This window comes from Rattus norvegicus, chromosome X (genome assembly GCF_036323735.1).
Source record: "Rattus norvegicus strain BN/NHsdMcwi chromosome X, GRCr8, whole genome shotgun sequence".
In the NCBI taxonomy this organism is placed as follows: domain Eukaryota; kingdom Metazoa; phylum Chordata; class Mammalia; order Rodentia; family Muridae; genus Rattus; species Rattus norvegicus.
Genome location: NC_086039.1, coordinates 52680633 through 52699859, shown reverse-complemented (window position 1 = coordinate 52699859; position 19227 = coordinate 52680633). Strand labels below are relative to the sequence as shown.

Below are 19227 nucleotides of genomic sequence, written 5' to 3'. Positions count from 1 at the left end.
AATAAAAAACCAACCTCCCCCCCAAAACAAAAACAATTACATAGGACAGCTAGGTTTTAAGAGTAGGTCATTCAATTTTCTCAGTTTGAATTACGGATATAGAAATAGATGCCTTCTCCACACTGGCCCTAACTGCCAGAGACCCTAAGAGGCTGCCAGAAGCTTTTACTCTCCTTAGGCACAGAGCAAAGCTAGTTTTGAAGACATAGTTGGCCCATTTCCTCCCTCTTCCATTTGAAAGCAATGACATGGTACCTTTATGCAGAGTATCTGTCTTTAGGACACTGCACAGAAAGCCACATTCTGAAGGTGGAGGAAAGTAGAGGAAAATAATTGGGGCATCCCAAGATGCATCATTTTGGCTACTTTAACTTGTTGGAGTAATAATGTCTCATCTCAGTAAGACACTTGCAGTGAGTTGTCACATGCAAACATAGTCCAAGGCAAACACAGAGCATTAGTGTGGGAAACCCTGTAGCTTCTAAAACTTTTAGAGTGCTTAGGTTCATACTTGTTTTTTTCTAAATGTAGCAAATTTAATTATGTAAGACTTTCATTCATTGACCAAGATCAAGCATGAACCATGCTGAATTTACCAATAAAAACAGAGATATGAATATGCATCAGTAACAGATTATTGGGCTCCAATTTCTAAGTAAATCAACTATGCTCATAAAGCTAAAGTAATACCAAATATTTTCAAAACATATATGTCTTCATCCTACTTTGAAGGAAGTTTAAATTTATATCAAATCTTAAAGCATATTCAAATGTCAACATTGGAAAAGAATAGGTCAAACAAAGAAGAGCAGTTTCACAAGGAACTGTAGATAATGGAGAAAATAGCTTTTCACAGCATTATTGATTTAAAAGACAAAGATTAGAATGATCAAAATATACTTCACAGAAAACTCGGAAATTCATCTCAAAGGCTTCAAGGCTCTGAACAGTTTATCTACTCCACATTTCTCCTCATTACAATCAACTTGAAGGAATATGAACTTTGCCCTTGGTGTGATCGCTTCATAATTGGATCTTGTAGAAATTCACACCTTGAAATGGCTGCATGATTTTCATCTTAGAAGTGTCATGATCCTAAAAAAAATGTATACTCTATTTTTAAAGTAACTTTTAACTGAAAATGATCCTTACAGATAGTTTCTTCCCTGCATCCATTCTCTCCAAATACTGTCACCTGGCCCCAATAAGTATCCTCCTCTAGTGCCTAACACCTATTATTTAACTTCAAAAAAATAAAACTTGTATAAGCATAGGAAAATGGCAGTTTGAAGTATCTGCCACCTTACTCAAAGGGCACTCAAATCAATCTCTGGAAGCTTTTTTAAAAAATATGTTTCCTATGCTATAAAATAACAGGAAGTTTTGCTTCAATAAAGTTGCCACAGATTATGCTCCCCCATCCACAAAAAGTACATAATGTAGGATAAAATCATGAAGAAGTTAAGGGAAGATTATTCTCTTTTCTTTGTCATTTAGAAAATTCCACTTAGTTTACCCTTAGTAGTCACCTGCTTATCTACAGAAGACATATTCCAAGACCCATAATATCATCCTAATACTACAGATACCTTAAGCTCTGTCAGCTTTTCTCCACCTTGACCAAGCACTCATCACATGTTATGTCTATTAAAATTTTTGTTGAAAGTGAGACAGTAAAGCTGGAATTATTTTCATTTTTTAAAATATTTTATTGGATATTTTATTTTTTTTACATTCCAAATGTTATCCCCTTTTCTGGTTTCCCCTCCGGAAATGCCCCATCACATCCTCCCACCCTCTGCCTCCATGAGGGTGCTCCTCCACCCACCTACCCCCAACTTCCACCTGACTCCCTTCCCTGGCATTCCCCTACAATGGGGAAACAAGCCTTCACAGGACAAAGGGCCTCTCTTTCCACTGATGCCAGACAATGCTGTCCTCTGCTACATATACAACTGGAGTCATGGGTCCCCCCATGTATACTCTGGTTGGTGGTTTAGTCCCTAGGAGCTCTGGGGGGTCTGGTTGGTTGATATTGTTGTTCTTCCTATGGGGTTGCTTTTCAGTAAAAAAAAGTAGTTTTCTTCACTTTGACAGGTTGAAATTGTTAGCATCACTACCTACAATCTTTAGAAAATGTTTAAGTCAATGGGTGGAAGGGTTATATGAGGATAAGTACTATAGTGTCAACAACGGATTTGATTATCAACACAGTTATAAAAAGACCACCATGGATGTAGCATGGACATGTGGGACAAAGGGGCTTACATGCTGTGAGTAGAGAATGATATTTGTCATGTATTCTGAACAGTGACTAATTGAAAAGTATGAATAATTTTGAAAATTTCCACTTAAAATTTTTATCATGACCATAGGTAACACAAACTATCTAAATTCAAACTATGGAGAAGTACTAACATATCTTCTCTTACTGCAAACTTCTCTATAAATTCTAATTTTCTTATTTCTAGTCAGAATATTTACATATAAAACTATCATTGGCTATACATAAAATTAGAACAGTATCATTAAATTAATCACTGAAATGCTTACTCTGCTACCATAAATAAATGAAAAATATATAATTGCAATCAAATTCCTTTTGATCTTTAGATAGAGAATGCATGCTATATTCTTTCTTGGAATAAATCATAGGAGATGTGCAATTCTTACTTTTTATGCTACTTGTTTGTTCAGAATACAAAATACAAGGAAGATCTGAAACTTTATTATTAGGGTCATATTTGAAGTTATTTTATAAGTGGAATAAAATTTAAAAATTTAGTAGTAATTTAAAAAGCCAAATATTTTGTTCAATACCTTCACAAAAGTCTATATGAAGACAGTTACCTCGTTCTGTTTCTTTTTTTAAAATAAAAACAACCATGATTGCCATGGAAATTACTGATCAATTACTGAAGTTACTGATATGTAAAGTGATTCACACATAAGAGAAAATGTAATTCTCACTCCCATAGTTACAAAGTAAAGATTATCCAGATGAAAGAGAAGAAAAATACAGATCAACCTTTTCAAATATGAGAAAATGAGGGACATATTTAGAAAAAGAAAATAACTGAATGATTAATTCATGCAGTCATTTATTGTAGTGTGTATTTGATCAAAATTACCATAGTTTCTTTTATTTTTCTTTGTGGCAATGACTACACTTTTCTTACTCTGTTTCTCTTAAAAATTTATATTCTAAATGTAAGAGTTTATAGCCTTTTTTATTCGAATGCCTAAGAGTGGAAAATTCTGAGCTGTGTCGTTACTAAGTGTGTAATAAATAATAGACGGACGCAAATGCAGTCATAACATATTACCTTAAAAGGCAGTTAATACATATTTCTTGTGATGTTTGGGTGGAATTAAGGGTCTTTTATATGTTAGGAAAGTACACTATAACTGAGTTGCAGCCCAAACTTCCTTCTTCTCATTATTTATCTTAGTCTGAAGTCCAATATACATTTCATATCACTTATATTTATTTGATTAAAGATAAACAAGCTATATGATACCATGTTTTTCAAAGTCCCAAATACAAATATATAATTTGTATATTTCAGTTCAATTCATTGTAAAGTTTTCTGTAAAATGATAAATACTGAATTGTGTATGTGTACATATTTATACAAAAACACATAAGTAATTTTATAAATATATGTATAGACAAATATGCAAAACCTTTATGTTTATAATGATATATGTCTACTGCATCACTGAATTTGCAATGATTAACTACCACGGAAAAAGTAATAAACCCAAACTCTTCAATGGCTCTTTTTCAGTTTATTTCTCCTATAGGCTCTGACTTAAATCTAATGTAGCAGTTAATATGGAGTTTCAAATGTTAATAGAATGTATAAAGAATAAAATAGGGGTTGGGGATTTAGCTCAGTGGTAGAGCGCTTGCCTAGAAAGCGCAAGGCCCTGGGTTCGGTCCCCAGCTCCGAAAAAAAGAAAAAAGAAAAAAAAAGAATAAAATAATATAATAAAATAGGTACATATCTAACATGACATTAGTACTGGATGCCCTAGCATTAAGAGTAAAAAGCACTTAAAACCTAAGATTTTATAGCTTCAAGAAGTCATAAGAATTCAAACTCAAGGTGAAGCAGAAAACCCACATGGCAGGTACTAAGATTTAGGATATAATAATTCCTTTCAAAATTAAATTAGAAAACAGGAAATTGTTCCTATTTCCTGCTTATAGGACTTAGAGAATATTCCATGTTTGAAATTAGAAAAATAATTTGTCGTAAGGAGACCCTTGAGTAAAGCAAAGGAATTTATAACTAAAATTCACTATTAATAAAGGCTAATTTTATTACCCTTTATCTGAACTCATTTAAACAGCACGATTCAATATTTTATAACATTTTGACAGAAAAATTCACAATGAACTGAACTGAAATATATGGATATGCATTTGTAATTGTAATTTTGAAATATCTGGCTTCATATAAAGCTTATAATAAAAGTAAGAAGAATCACAGTTTTTCTGCATATTTGGAACTTGTCATTTTCTTTATTTAAGAAGAGTCTAATTTTGTCATCATCATATTACTCACACAGACATATCTTTATACCTTCAGTGAAAATAATAGTGAATTTGGCTCCCACTAGCTAAGGAAATAAAATGGTGCGAGTGCAGAGCAGTGAACCACAGGGAAACAAGCTGTCTTACCGGAAACAAGTTTACTTTTTGAAAGAAAATTGAAGCACAAAATTTGCAAATCTCTTTTAACAGAGGAATAATAGCATTTTGTTTTTGAAGAATGCAAACTATAGCTTCTGTGTATGCAATAGCATATTTTGTCAGGTTGTTTCATCAGATTGTACAGAAACGAACCTAGATGACAAAGAAAGGGTAATTGTTTTATTAAAAGAAATACAAAAAGCTGAATAATCAATCTTCTTGCCTAAGATGCTCGTTATCCCGCATAGGAAATCTCTCAGATACTCACAGACATAAACTGAGTACAGTTCACTGTGTTGTCATTTTCGGGACAAAAGAAAAACACTGTCTATTTTTTAAAGTCTAGATTTATGTTAGGCCAACCTTACAGGTTTGATAAATAACCTTAGGCCAACCCACTAAACTATCTCTAACTCTCTTCAGTTGTTCAGCAGTGAAATGTGTTTCATAGATTTTTCTGTCAAGATCTTGGCTTTGTAACAAACTTAAAACACCATTTAGTAATGTTTTAATTTTAGTTTAAACATAAAATGTTATTTCAATATCCCTATTTTATTCAACCAATACTTGTACTGGAGAAATCTTTTGTCATCAAATTTTGGCTAAATGTATTAACAAAAACTATAAAAATGATGATGGAACCACTTAATGAATGATTTCTCTACAAATATGACCAGAGTTTTAAAGTAATGACAATTTTCATTTTTACTAACAACAACACTTCAACACATAGAAGTAATTATTTCCTCCTTAAATATACATTGAACCCACAAAAACTGTCTAAGTTTTGGATAATAGAATTCTCTAGGTAATGGTATAAATATGTAGTTAAAAGCTATTACTTACTGACAGAAGCCTGGTATCCCTGTCCCCTGAGAGTCTCTGCAGACCCTGATCAATACAGAGGCAAATGCTCACAGCCAACCATTGAACTGAACACGGGGTCCCCAATGGAGAAGTTAGGGCAAGGACTGTAGGAGCTGAAGGGGTTTGCAGCCCCATAGGAAGAACGACAATGTCAACCAAGCAGAAGCCCCCAAAGCTCCCAAAGACTAAACCACCAACCAAATAGTACACATGCAGGGAGGGGGAGGGGCTATGGCTACAGTTGGAAATATAGCAGAGGATTGTCTTAGCGGACAGCACTGGGAGGGGAGCCCCTTGGTCCTGGGGAGGCTCGATGACCCAGTGAAGGGGAATGTTAGGGCGCTGAGGCAGGAGAGGGTGGGTGGGTGGGGGAGCACCGTCATAGAGACAGGGAGAGGAGGAAAGGGATAGAGGGGCTTGTGGAGGCTAAACTGGGAAGGGGAATAACATTTGTGTAATTGAATAAAATAACTAAAAAGAATGAAAAAAATAAAGATAAATCCTAAAACAGAAAGGGAATAATCCATGCTAAGGGAGATAAATGATTTTGAAGTGTATGACGACCTAATTACCACTGGCTGCCTTTTATACAGGACCTGGATTTGATTCCCAGCATCAAAATGGTGGTTCACAATCATTTGTTTAAAGATACAAGTTTCTGAGGAAAAAAAATGAATCTTGAGTGGTTATCCTGTTCTTCAGGTTGGACAATTTGTTTCAAACCTAAACTGGAAGACCTACTAAAAATCTAAAGTACCTTTGGCAATTCAACTCTTTATTGGACATGAGTGATGTAGTTTAGATTTATTCATGAACTGCCTTGAAAACCAGGTCAAAATGACTTTGAAAGACTATTATTAACAAAGTTTCAAATATCAGCACCATAAAAGACAGATACATCACATAAATCTCATTTATTGATTACAACCTTAGTTTTTATTTTTTGACATTTCTCTCTAAATTTTTTGTGTATTCCTCATTTCTTTGTCTTTTTCCACATTCTTTCCTTCCCTCCTTCCATTTATTTTTGCTCCTTTAAACTTTTCTTTCATTTGCTGTCTTGTCCCTTGTACTCTGTCATATTGAATAATAAGTTATAGGAAAATTATCTATGCATATATTCTTTTTAATCTACAGTCATACAAGAAAGAAAGTATTATTAATTATTCTTAGAAGAATTTTTCTTCCAACCAATTGTACTTAGACGTGTTAAAAAGGGAATAAAATTTTTCAAGCAGATTTTTATGATACTAAAATACACATTAAAACTAATGTATGTTATTATTTTGAACGTTTAAGAAATAAGTTGTGTTTCATTCGAATTCTACTTTTAACATCTTAATTTGCATATAATGAGTCTATTTCTTGGAAACATAATAGACTATTTCTTGGTCTGAATATTATCAGTAGAGTTGCTTAATTCTTCAAACGGTCACGTTTTCTTTTTTTAATAATGTAATTTTAACTTTCATCTTCATTTGCTTAACATAATTCACTTAGTAAAATTATTTGTATTTCAAAACTCTAGCTATCCCTCATTTCTAAAGATAAGAATTTAATTTAAAAACTTACGATAAGGAGGAAAAAAACCCTTTGTATAAAATGCATAATTTTAAAGCTTAATGTCTAAAGCTACTAAATGCTTGCTCATTCAAACTTTATATTCTTATTACATTTCTGAGGCCAATACATGACCCTTGAATTATTAAGGTACTATCTGAATCTCAAATTTAATACAAATTTCTCTTTAGGCCATGATATACCTTGTTACACCACTGTATCTAACTTCTGTTGCTTTGCAGTTACAAATCATAACCTAACTCCAAATTTCCTTGTTAAAAATGGAACTTCCTTACAACATTCCATCCACAGTGTCCACCAATCAATTCACACTTATCAAGAACGAAATCACTGAATTACAGTGAATTTGTAGATGGATTAATGACGTATAAGTTATCTTACATGCCAATAGTTCACAGTTGAGGTAGTTAGTAACTTTGTTTATGTAATGAGAGCTATGTCCCAGTAAGCTATATTTGCTCTGTCCTTTGACTTGTTCTAGACTTCCAGTGGACAATGATTATTATGGGTTGTTCAGCATCTTTGTCTTTGTCTACTGTCAATAGATCCCAATTCTCTCAGTACAAAATAATCTCAGGCTAAATTTTAAGAACTTTGGACCTTTAAGGTTCTATGCAAGTGACTGGTCTGGCTCACTTAACTCTCTTAGACCATCTCTTTGGCTGTAGCTTCTTCAGTCACAAAGGATGGACAACAGTGTATCAAAAAGACTTAGGCAGTTCCTGCTAACCATGTGTCCAGGAATGTTAATGTTGTTCTCTTTTCCAACTCCCTGCTTCCTTGCCTTGATGCTAATGCTCATTATTTCATTGAACCACATAATAATTTCTGTTGTTTGCATCCAACAAACCCCAACAGACAACTAAACAAATTATATTTTCTGAAATTATTTTCCTATCTAAAATCCTTTAAGGATGGTAATCACATGTCAAGGCTCTCAGAAAGGTCTATTTGGCAAGGGACCCACCCTTGTTCAGCCCTACTCTTCTCTATTCAGCCATATAATTTTTTTTACCATACAACTTTCAGTGACATAGAATCACAAATTCTTCAACAAACGGCGTTCACCTATCTTCATGTAAAGAATAATTCATTCTTCTGTGCTGTCCTCATTTCAAATGATTAATTTTAAACTTCTTCTTCAGTGTTTGGCTTAACTTCTTCAAGAACTCATTCCAAATTGTGTTCCATTACTAAGTCCTAAGATTATCACCCAAACAAATCCAGGAAAGTACAAAACCATGTTTCACAGTCAGGACACTGGACCCAGACTCCGTGTGCTTAAATCCCATCACTGTGTTATTCTTCTTTGATCTTTGTCACACTATTCAACTGTGTGTTTTTCTTCATTTTTCTTGAATTATTATAAATGTTAAATGCTATGCAAGACATATTTAGATCAGTGACTGGCATATTTTGTGTGATTAAATATGTTGTAGCTATTATTCTAAAATTTACCTTGGGTGGTTAGAATGGGATCAGAACCCATAGGCTCATTTATTTATTTGAATGCTTGGTTTCTAGTTGGTAGACTGATTGGAAAGATTAGGAGACATGGCATTGTTAGAGAAAGTGTGTCACTGGAAATGGGCATTGGAACCCAGTTTCTCTTTGTGGCCCCCACCTATGGATCAAGATAGGAAACTCACAGCTACTGCTCCAGCTCCATGCCAGTGTACTTTCCACCAAGATGATAATGGATAAACTCTTTGAAATTGTAAGTAGTTCCCTAATTAAATGATTTCTTTTATAAGAGTTGACTTAGTCATGGTGTCTCTTCACTGCAGCAGAAAAGTAACTAAGGCTGTATTCCTACACTATTATTTTTTCCCACGCAAACTTTTAAATGTGTATTTTTCTATATATCATGAGTACTCGTGATAACAGTTCAATAAAAGCATATTAAAGTAATATATAAACAAATGTCTATAGAGTATTACATTTAAAATGTTTAATTTAATATCATTTCATTTCTCACAATTAAGTATTAAAGATGGGTATGTGTGATGGTTTGTATATGCTTGGCTGAGGGAGTGGCACTACTGGGATGTGTGTCCTTGCTAGTATAGGTGTGTAACTGTGGGCATGGGTTTAAGACCTTCATGCTAGCTGCCTGGAAATCAGTTTTCCAATAGCAGCCTTCAGATGATGATGTAGAATTCTTAGCTTCACCTGCAAAAATTAGTGGTGATTAAGAAGAGACCACCAGCATCACTTAGGTGAAGTCTTCTGGGAAGTGTTTTCTGAAAGCTGTCTTTCAGAGATAGCCAAGATTGTACTTCTTGCAGCAGTAGTACTGGGTGTAAGAGTCACCCAGGAAGTATGGTTTTGAAAAGATGAAGAGGTCATGAAGAACAGCTAAGGCTTGGTACTGTGAGAGGCCATGGAAAGCAATTGGTGAAAGTGTAGCCTCAGTTGCAGATGATGGCCCAGAACTGAAGGAGTCATGCAAAGGATTTGAGGCTTCACACCATGAAGGGAGCCTATGAGAGGCTATTGGTAAAACCTAGTTGCAAAGGAAGACCCCACTGTGTTGGAGATGCTAGTACCATGAGATGATCACCGAGAATAACAGCAGCAGAAGTGGAGTGGATCGACCTGAGCTTAGAGTGTTACAGAGGGCAGAGCTGGAGAAGTGATGCCAGCCCCTTGGAGGAGCCCAGAAGATCAGGTGTGCTTGGAGACTTCAAAATGTTAAAGATGCCAGAGCCGTGGGATACTTGTCAAAGAAAGCTGTGAACAGCCCGGGAGTAAGAAGTTTGTTGCAGTCAACAAAGATGAAAAGTAGTGGAGATCTGAAGACAACTTTCTCATCAGACATGGTTATGTAGGGAGCTTGTCCAGCTGGTTTTTTGTCTTACTTCGGGGATTACAGTTAAGTGATTCGATGGATCTCAGAAGAGACTTTGAACTTTGGGCTTTTGACATTGTTGAGACTGCTATAGACTATGAGGACTTTGGAAGCTAGACTAAATGTAATTTTTGCTGGGCTATAGTTCGATATGGCCCCCATAGACTTATGTGTTTGAACAAGGCTATGAGAGCCAGAGAGTGGAATGTGATAGTTTGTATATGCTTGGCCCAGGGAGTGGCACTATTGGGATGTGTGGCCTTGTTGGAATAGGACTGTCACTGTGGGAATGGGCTTAAGACCTTCCCCATAGCTGCCTGGAAGTCAGTCTTCCACCAGCAACCTTCTGATGAAGAAGTAGAACTCTCAGCTCCACCTGCACCATGCCTACCTGGATGCTGCCATGCTCCTGCCTTAATGATTATGAACTGAGCCTCGGAACCTGTAAGCCAGCCCCAAATATATGTTGTCCTTTATAAGACTTGCCTTGGAAACACGCATGTTGAAAAACACCTAAAAAATTGTTCAACATCAGAGAAATCCAAATCAAAAGTACTCAGATTTCACCTGATTTCATTTTTACCTGAAATCATTCTGATTTCTGACCAAAATAAACAAAAGAAATAGTGGTGAGGATATAGAATAAGAGAGCACTCATCCATTGTGGGTGGGAGTGCAAACGTGTGCAGTCACTATGGAAATCAGTGTGGCAGAACCTGAAACTAGATACGTTAGGGACCTAGAGGAAAATCAAATACCATTGTTCTGCTAAAGGAAAACAGATATAAAGTGACATTCTGATACACCCATATATCAGTGTCTTGCTTAGCCATCATTAGACGACTTCCTCCAGCAGCAGGTGGAAACTAATACAGATTTTCACAACTGGACGGTGTGCACAGAGTGAGAGGTTTTAGAATACTCAGTTCCAAATGGTAGCCTCATCAAACCTCTTCTGGCCGGGCTGAGGGAGCTATGAAGAGATGGAAAAATAACAAGAACCAGAGTGGGTGGATCTCACCAAGGAAATTGTCTTCTAGACACAGCAGGTCTGATGTATATAAAAACTCATGTTTGTGGCAGTATGCAGAGGACATGCACAGGTTCAAGTCAGACCTCATCTCAGCACTGAGATGAATAACTGACTGCAATCTCCCACCTTTAACCAAGAAGTTATCTCCAATTGATAAATGCTTGCAAAGAAGAAATCAGTTTTCCTCAGGGGCATCTCACTGGGTATATAAACCACACTAAAGAGCAGGTTCCATGTTTTGCATAGATAGACAACAGAAAACAAAAGAGCATTCTCTCTCTCTCTCTCTCTCTCTCTCTCTCTCTCTCTCTCTCTCCCCACCTCCCGCCCCCCTGTGTGTATTTGTCTGTGTTTGTGTATACATAGTCTCAATTTCTTTGTTCCAGCATTTTTTTTATCTTACTAGTCTTTTGTTTGTATATTATGGTTTCTGACTTTGTGTTTAGTGGATTGTGTGTGTTTTTTGTGCCTTTTCTTCTTTTTGTTGTTTGTTTGCCTTTGTTTACTTACACATTTTAATGTTCCTGGTTGTTTTCTAAAGAGAGTGAAGAGGGGGTATAGAGTTGGGTGGTGGGGGAGGTAGGGAGGTCTGGGAGGATCCCGGAAGAGGGTAAATGGCAATCAGATTGTACTGTATGATTTTTCAATAATAATAAAAAGCTTCCCACAAAAAAAAAAGACTTGCCTTGGTCATGGTGTCTGTTCACAGTAGTAAAACCCTAAAAAAGTATGTTTGTTTTAAAAATTATATATGACCACTTCTTTCTTATAAAATCAAACCAGAATGTACATCTTATTGTCCTCTCTCTCTCTTCCCCTCTCTCTTTGTATAGATATGGTCTTTCTCTTTTCCTCTATCTCTTTGTATGCATATGGCCTCTCTATTTCTATCTCTCCCTCCTTCCCTCCCTCCCCCCACCATGTCTCTCTCTCTCTCTCTCTCTCTCTCTCTCTCTCTCTCTCTCTCTCTCTCTCTGTGTGTGTGTGTGTGTGTGTGTGTGTGTGTGTGTGTGTGTATGCATGGGCGTGTGTATATAGAAAGACAAATGGATAGATGCAAATACACATATGATTTAGAGGCATTTATTGACAAAAATGTAACTGAACCTATAAAAGGCAAGAGTTGAAAATTGCTTTTAATATAAGAGAAAGAAGAAGAAAAGACATTTACTTTCTATCATGAGAAAGTTAATATAGAGAGTTGTCCTTAATGTAACCCCCCCCACACACTTCTTTTCTGGGAGAACAAAATCTCTTACAGAAACAGAAGTTCACCATGTCAGCTAAATTGGCTGGCTATAAAGGCCTAGGGATCTTGGCTCTGGTCTTCAGTGTTCGTATTATAAATGTGCACTATTATGGTTGACTTTAAAAATGTGGTCCTGAGAATACAAATCCAGGTCCTCATACTTGCCCAGAAAGTAGTTTACTAAGAGAGCTATTTTCCTAGAGCATTTATTATATATTAATATAAATATTAATATAATTTATAAATAATGGTTTTGTGACCATAAGCATTGTTCTTGAGCAATAAATTATTTATAAATTAAGTCTGGAACTATATTTATATGTCTTTTTGAATACTGTGTTCAGAGATCTTTCTGTAAAAGACTAATCTGCAGAACTCTGAATACCACTTTTATGTTGATGTCTTCTCCAAATGTTGGGTTCACAAACCTATCACAAATGACTAGACTATCTTTTGTCCATGACCACAACAAAACAGATTTTTGTGTGAAACTATAGTGTCAGGAACATGATTCAAATACTATGAGTATGTAGCTTTCTAGGGATCGTCATGGAACCTATATCGATTTTTAATGTTGTTGAGTACGCACAGTAAGCAATGTAAGGAAGAAAAAACTTAATACAGCAGATTATACAATTCTCATAGTAACCTGTAAGGTTCATAGTGAAGTCTACATCCTACAGATAGGCAGTCTGAAATTTAGTAAGGTAGACTAACTCATCCAAGATTTTACAGCTTCGAGACTAATGTCAATGATTCAAAGCCGGTACTTTAAGAATTATAACATTCTGCCTCCTCTAGTAAATGATATTCCTAGAAGTGCTCTTATGATGCTATGAGTGTTGATAAGCTATTTCTGCATCATCCCAGTGCAAATGTAAAATGATCAGCAAAGTCCACGATTGAGACTATGTATACAAATACATTACTAAATGCCGAGTACAGTTATAGTTATTACTACAGATGATATTCATAGCTATGAGGACTAGAGGTTTAAGATTCATGTGAGAATCAGAACACTTCTAGTATCTACTAGATTAATGGAAACCTATGAGTCCCAGCTGCTTTTCCTAAAATATAAATGTAGCTAAATACATGATATAAAAAAGTATAGAAAAAATTTATAGTATACTATATAAATCTTTTTATAAACAGATATCTCTCAAATACAGTAAATGTGAATGGATGGGTCTTCTGTGTCTTTGCAGTCACAAAGATTAGGAGAGTGAGTGACTTGTCCATGGTCATGTCAGTTGTAATTAATTACAAAGGCTCTCTACATTTGGTTCTTAAGACTTCAAGATACTCTCTACAAATTGTATTGTTATAGATCTGGTCTTTTACACAATAGAAGATGGCTTTGAACTCACATCTTCCTGTGATCACTACCCACCACATCAGCTTCAATTCTATTTGTTTTTCAATCATCAAATTCATTCTATCACTACTGGATTGTCGTAGGACCCCTAGGTCTGACTTGTTTATTCCTTGACTTTCAAAATCAAAAAAGAAAAGAAAGTAAAGAAAAGAAAATTCTTTAACATTCAAGCACATTTTGGTAGTTTGAATAGGAATGCCTACCATAGACTCATGTGCTTGAATGCTAGGCATATAGGGACTGGCACTATTTGGAGTTGTGGCCTTGTTGGAAGAACTGTGCCACTGTCGGGGAGGACTTTATGATCTTGTATGCTCAAGCCATATCTAGAGTGGCAATCTTCTTCCACTGCTTGCAAATCAGGATGTCGAACTCTCAGATTCTTGTATTATGACAAGTCTGCCTGCATAATGTTATACTTCCAACCATGATAATAATGGACTGAACCTCTGAACTGTAAGCCAGTCCTAATTAGATGTTTTCCTTTATAAGTGTTACCATGCTCATAGTGTCTCTTCACAGTAATAAAACCCTAAGAAAAAGGTTCAGTATAGTTTACTGTTTCTTTAGATACTCTTCAATGTTTTTACAAATGAAATGACTACCATGTATAAAACTTTCAAAATTAGTTTTCTTATGCATAGAGAAATAGAAAAGCAAACAAACAGAAACTCCCACGTAGTATAATTGTAGCATCTAGGTAAAACACATTTATAGCAATAAAATCTTGAATTTCTAGTGGATCAGATAATTTCAAAAAATAGATTTCAATGAGAGTGAGAAATGATGTGTATTATTAAAATGTGTTTATTTGAGTATTGTGAGGGATAAAACCCAATATTGAGATCAGCCTATTTAAAACAAGTAACATTTTGCTACTTGTCTTATTCCTAACTCTCAATTATCCTTATCACTTGAGGCGGAAAACTGGCACAGGCAAATCAGAAGAGTAGATAATAAACAAATATCAGATTATTATCTTTGTCTTTGTAATATGTTATGGCTGCATAGTGCCAAAACAAACAGTGTCAATGAAATTAGCTCAATTGAGCTAATTATTTTGTAATTTCAAACACAATTTAAAAAACCAGTTATTTACTAAATTTAACTGAGTCACTTATACTTGTAAGTTTTATGTGCTTCACCCTAACTTTTCATCCCTTTTATATTATGATTACTTCAGATAGTAATATCAATTATGCCTTTGATTTTATTTAGGTTGAATAGAGTAGCACAGGTAGTATGTTTGTTAACAGAGAAAAGGAAGCCTAAAAATTGTTAGTAAGTCATAAAGGAGAGGAAAATGGCAAGTGAAAATATTCCTTGTAAAGAAAAATTTCTGACGGACTGAATATTACTGTTTTATCCATACCTTCTGTTTGATGATCATTTCGTTGATGTCTTCCAGATCACCCACCATCACCCTCTGTGATTTTATAACTCGATCAAGCAGAGACAGCCAGTCTGTAAGTTCTGTCCAAGCTCGGTTGAAGTCTGCCAGTGCAGGTACCTCCAACAGCAAAGAAGATGGCATTTCTAGTTTGGAGATGACAGTTTCCTTGGTATCCACAGGTTGTGTCACTACAGTGACAGTCTGACTAGCAGCTAGTGTTTTTGAAAGAAAGAAGAAAAGAAAAAAAAGAAATATGAGAAATACAAGCAAAAGAACCATTTTTAGGAACAATAAATGAGTATTAATTGAGAAGCAACAGTTTGAGGTTAAGGTTTATGACAAAGTATTTAACAATGTGTATACTTGATAAGTCAGTACACCATAGAAAATTCAAACAAATTTAATAATCTTTAGATAAGATATTTAATCTTATCTTCATACCTTAACCAATAATTTAAATAGTTTTTAGTAAAAATCATATAGATTGTGAAGTTTACAAACACAGATATTTGGTCATTCCCAGGTAAGATTTGTCTATATATTATCCACTCAAGGATTAAAAGGAAAAACTACAGATTGTATAATGTCATATTTGTGACCTCTGATTTTCTTTAATAAGAATTTATGTAATAGAAAGATTCTCTCTGTATCTTACAGTGGAAACACTTCACATTTTTCTTCTCTTTTGCCAATAAAGTATGCAATAGTGAAAAAAAAAGAAAAGCATGTTATTTGTGAAAACTGAGAAGTAGTTAATCTTTACTTTTGTATCTGAAACACAATTTCAAGGTCATTAAATCCTAAATTAAAGTAAATAGTGTTGAATACTTTAATGAGTAAGATATGAAGTCTTGGGGTGAGGCACATGAGTAAGAATCCTGCTGTCTGCCTTAGGAACTCTGAGACCTTGCTTAAGTTATTCAACCTCTCTAAGCTTCAGCTTTTCTTCCCAGCAAAGGAAGAAAAGTAACAGAGTAAATGTCACATGGAAAGTTGTGTAGACTCAATGATAATGCAAGCAACGCACACAGATATGCCACAGAATTATTACTGTTGAGGTTGTTGTCATGAGTATGGTTATCATCATCATTGTCATCATCACAATATTAGGAAAGTGTTAATATCTAGTCATTAATGTTAAGTATTACTATTTTATAAAAATTTTGTTGATTATAAATTACTTTTTAAAATATGTTGACAAGTATGAGAATATTGAAAAATTTGGGAGAAACTTGGTCTATAGTCCGTGTGCTGCTCTCTGTGGACTGAAATGTGCCCAGCTGAATTTGCTGGTACGAAATGAAGTCTAGAAACAACACACGGTGGGGTGATCAGAAATCAGTGACAAAAGGAAACAACAGTTAATCTGCTTTATAGACAAGAGTGACAGCAGCATTACAACTAGGAGGCTAGCATCAGTGAAACCCTGGACTATGTGGCCCAGTAGGGAAGCACTCTGGAAAAGCTAAAAAGGGCATCTCAGTGAAAGAGTTTACTGTAGATCATTAGGCACACTCGAAAACATGGACAACATTGACACTTCCCATTTCCTCGCCTCCAACTTCTGTCCTCCCCTCAGTCCTCAATCATTTTTCCTTTCCAATGTTAACTGAAAGTTCATCTGTGCCATCTGTATATGTACGAGTGTAGGGTGATTTACTGAACTATGTGTATACCATTAGGAGTCATACCTGAAGAAATCTCTCTCTTTCCCATCTCTCTCTGCTCCCCCTCTCCCTCTTACTCTTTCTGCAGCTATTAATTGTCCGTAGCTTTTCTATTCAGAGTGATCACCACCCCACTCCATATAAGTTCCTCAAAGGGTAAATGTAGAGTATGTATAACTTTTTTGCTATTTAGATTACTTCTTAAAAATATTTACTGTATTTTAATTATGCATATGCTACATGACTTCTAAATCTGCTACTGCAAAGGAAAGTACAAAGAAAACTATCCACATACCATATAAAATAACTGTTGAAAAATAATAGAATTTGGTTTATTGTGTATTATAACATTAACCCCTATGTCAATTCCATAAGTCAGTAATTGTAGCTTGATGTCTATATGCAGGTGAGGGCTGGCACAAATTAAGGCGAGATCTGTAATTGGACAGTAAAAATTAAGGCGGGGAAAAAGTTTTTGTAAGGCAGGGGAGAGGAGGTAAAGGGAAGAGGAACCAAGATGGAGGCAGAGAAGGACGACCCAGATCCGTGTGGCCTTAAACGGCCACAGGCAGTTTTGAATATATCATAAAGAATATATTTTTATAGGTCAACTTATCTTATTTAGGTGGAGAGTTTATATCATTATTCAATTGGCTCTGAGTTTATTGTGTGGATGTATTGTGGACTGAGAATTTAACATATAAACCTGATTGCTAAATTATAAACTTTTTGAGTATTAATTTTAATAGATTGCTGGGAGCGTACACCATAAATATTAGGGGCTAGATGCTGGGCATATAAACGAAGCAGTGGCAGAGAGCTACAAGAGGGTAGCTGCTGCTGGGACAGGTGGTGATTGCTGGGAGTGTGGAGAAAGTCCGTGGCAGGGAGCTGTGATAGAGCAGCTGTTGCTGGGATCTTGATTTTACTGGGTTGCTGGGACCAGAGAGTTACCAGCTGGCAGAGAGACAGCTGGGAGAGGGCAGCTAGCAATGGGGTCGGAGAGACCCTCTAGGCCAGAGAGTGGCTGGGGTAGCGTGGCACCGGGCCCTAGAAACAGCTACCTCTGAGATGAATGTACCCGCTAATGCCATGTGGCCCTATGGTGCTGGCTAGCGAGGGTATTTTTAATATTAACCACAATAATTAATGTCTTCAGTTTAGAAACAATAGTAGAGTATCTTACCTCATCATGCCTAGAATAATAGAGATTACCTATCCAATGCTGTGTTCGAATACATGGTCAGGGCATTTGTTTATAATAAAGGTGTATTATCATAGTCACGATGTAGGTGCAACTCAAGAGGGTTTAAACAACTCACCTAAAATTATAAGCTAAGATGTGGAAGAGTAAGTGTTTAACTCCCACAATCTAGAGTTCAAATGTATCTGTTAATGTGATTTCTGAACCAAGATGGTTTTGATTTTCTAGCTTTTTTTTCTCCTTTGATCATACAAGTGGGGAGGGGCAGCAGCTGAACTGATTAGCTTTATTTTCTCTTATTTGTATTTGACCCTCCATTGCCGACTCCAAGTACTGGCTCTGTCTACATTTTTTATTCTTTTGAAACTAGCTCAAAGGAAAGCCAGTGAGATATCTCAGTGACTAAAGGCACATCCCAATGAGACTCATTACCTCTGTTTGATCCCTCGAACCAACATGGTTGAAGGAGAAAACCTATCCTCACAAACTGTCCACATCCATTTGTACCCTTACCAGTGCTTATTGCTTCTACAGTAGGATCCTGTTCTGAAATCTACACTTTGAAGCTAACCTGACACAGCAGCCTCAGATCCCACCTCCATTATTCTTGTGTTGCTCTAAACTTGAGTCTGTATCGTCCAATTAACCCAGGTCATTAGACACTGTTGTGTCTGTCCACATGCTCTGTTCTTCTTTTAAACCTTTTCTTTCCCATTTCCACACAAGGCTTCATTGCTTCTTCAAATATCAAATGTAATGTGTTTTGTTTGGGAGAATGGGGATAAATAATCAACAAAAAACCATCTCCATAAGGCACTCTCGGATCATAAACATCTTGAACCACCTAATATTTTCTTACTTGAGCAATCCTAATTGCAACAAAAAATGTCACCAATGTACTATTATAGTCTTCATGTTGTGTAGTCAATTTTGCCAAATTGGAAGTAGACCCTTCTACTTTACAGCATGTACGTGTGCTACATTTGCATGAGCTATTCATTTGTTGGTGGACATCTAGGCTATTTCCAATTCCTGACTATATGAACACAGATGAGCATGTATCTCTCTAATAAGATGTGGTGTCCTTTCAAGATATGCTGGATCTTGTGATAGATTAACTTATTGTTTTTTGAGGAAGGGAACTCTACACTGATTTCTGTTGTGGCAGTGCAAGCTTTCAATCCAACTAGTAATAAATAAATTGCTCCTGCATCAGAGAAGCAAGATGGTAATTAACACAGAGACCCATAACTGGGCAATGCATAGAAAAGAAGTAAGGATTTCGAAACACTCAGTCTCAAA

General features: G+C 35.7%; 1 protein-coding gene across 12 annotated transcripts in view; it reads right to left on the bottom strand.

Annotated features, from left to right (window-relative positions):
- Window positions 1-19227, bottom strand: part of Dmd (dystrophin) — a 2367748-nt gene that overhangs the window by 737986 nt on the left and 1610535 nt on the right. For all 12 annotated transcript variants that reach the window (XM_063279795.1, XM_063279798.1, XM_063279800.1 and 9 more), the window contains one exon: window positions 15034-15266. In XM_063279795.1, coding sequence (XP_063135865.1) covers window positions 15034-15266 — 233 coding nt within the window. The remainder of the gene's footprint in view (window positions 1-15033; window positions 15267-19227) is intronic.